General features: G+C 39.1%; 1 protein-coding gene across 1 annotated transcript in view; it reads left to right on the plus strand.

Moving 5' to 3' along the window:
* The window catches only part of LOC110030412 (oligopeptide transporter 5-like), a 2,894-nt gene extending 1,374 nt beyond the window's left edge, over positions 1–1,520 (plus strand). Inside the window, exon 3 of the mRNA XM_020733110.1 lies at positions 813–1,520. Coding sequence (XP_020588769.1) covers positions 813–1,448 — 636 coding nt within the window. The 3' untranslated portion in view covers positions 1,449–1,520. The remainder of the gene's footprint in view (positions 1–812) is intronic.
* The last annotated feature ends 237 nt before the right edge of the window (positions 1,521–1,757 follow it).

Consider the following 1,757-nt stretch of genomic DNA (forward strand, 5'->3'; position numbering starts at 1 on the left):
TTTTTTTACAAGTGAAGTACACCTTCGCATGCATGGTTCATGACACCGAAATGTTATAAATGTAAATATCAAACCTTAAGTGTTAGAAATGTAAATAATAAGAAATTTTGTGTGGCATGGTAATATTAAGCGCAGTTAATACCTTATACGGTTCATTCTTCTCTTGCATTTCAATTGCATTTTACTATATAGAAAATCTCTTCATGTAAAATGATACACTAATCTTCCACATAAGCAGCAGCAAATCCATTACCTGAATTATAACTAGGGCTGTCAAGACGGCTCGTTGTTCGCGAACAGCTTGTGCTCGACTCGTTAAGAAGCTTGTGTTCGGCTCGTTAATTTCGTTCGATAAATTAATGAGCCGAACACGAACTAAGATGTGTTCATTCGTGTTCGGCTCGTTTTGGCTCGAAATACTACTCATCATGTGTATATATATATATATAAATAAGTATTTTAAAAAATTTAATTGACTACAAGGAGATTTATAATCAATTAAAATATTGATTAAGAAAATAGAATAAAAATTATTAAATTAGATTCAAATGATGTTTTAATATAAATAATAATTTTTAAATCTTGTTCAAATACTTATTGTCTTGTGTCTTATAGCTATATAATTAGGGTTGTTAAAATGACTCTTTGTTCGTGAACAGCAAATGAGCCGAACACGAACGCACTTTTTGAGCTAGAAATATAAACGAGCCGAACACGAACTGAGCATCGTTTAGACCCCTAATCATAACGACTTAATAGCAATTTATACTGTTCAGCCCACATTCCCTAATATCATTATATATTTGCTTTGAAAAACATCTCAGTTAGTAGGGACAGTGATAGCAGCCTCAGTCTACTTTGGAACAGCATGGTTTCTTCTCGAGTCAATTGAGAACATATGCGACACGGATAAACTTCCAGCCGACAGCCCATGGACATGCCCGGGCGACGACGTCTTCTACAACGCGTCCATCATATGGGGACTCGTCGGCCCGGTGCGAATGTTCGGGAAACTAGGTCTCTACTCTGCTTTGAACTACTTCTTCATTGCCGGCTTCTTGCTGCCCGTTCCTTTCTGGTGGCTTTCTCGTGCCTTCCCCAATCAGAAGCTGCTCAAGTATGTCCACATACCGGTCATTCTCGGAGGCGCCGGCGGCATCCCCCCCGCGCACACGGTTAACTATATCACGTGGGGCGCCGTGGGCATCTTCTTCAACTACTACATTTACAAGAAATACAAGGAATGGTGGGCGAGGCACACGTACGTGATGTCGGCCGCTCTGGATGCCGGCATTGCTTTCATGGGAGTTCTCATCTTTTTCTGCTTGCAGTACCATGACATCAGTGGAATAGATTGGGTGGGAGGGGAAGCAAGTGACTTCTGCCCACTTGCAGGTTGCCCTACTGCCCCAGGAGTGGTAGCCAAAGGATGCCCAGTAAAAGCATGATAGATGATTACTATTTCCTATTGATTTTATCTTATTTGGTGATAAGCTTTGCAAGGTTCATTGTTTTAGTAATCCCAAGTCATTGTACATGTAGTTCTTCAGTTATTCTTTCTTTGTCTGATGAAAACTTATACAGACTTTGTATGGTAAGTAGAATTTTTAATTATAAAGCTGCAAGACCATGTGATTGTATTGCTGATATATCTATCTTGCAATGGCATTGGTGTTCTTTTGCCATTGATTTTGATTTTATTTTGGGGCATTTGCATCATACTACCAAATTTCTGTGTATTTGCATATTTAAGGCCT

This window comes from Phalaenopsis equestris, unplaced genomic scaffold (genome assembly GCF_001263595.1).
Source record: "Phalaenopsis equestris unplaced genomic scaffold, ASM126359v1 Scaffold000715, whole genome shotgun sequence".
NCBI classification, from domain to species: Eukaryota; Viridiplantae; Streptophyta; class Magnoliopsida; order Asparagales; family Orchidaceae; genus Phalaenopsis; species Phalaenopsis equestris.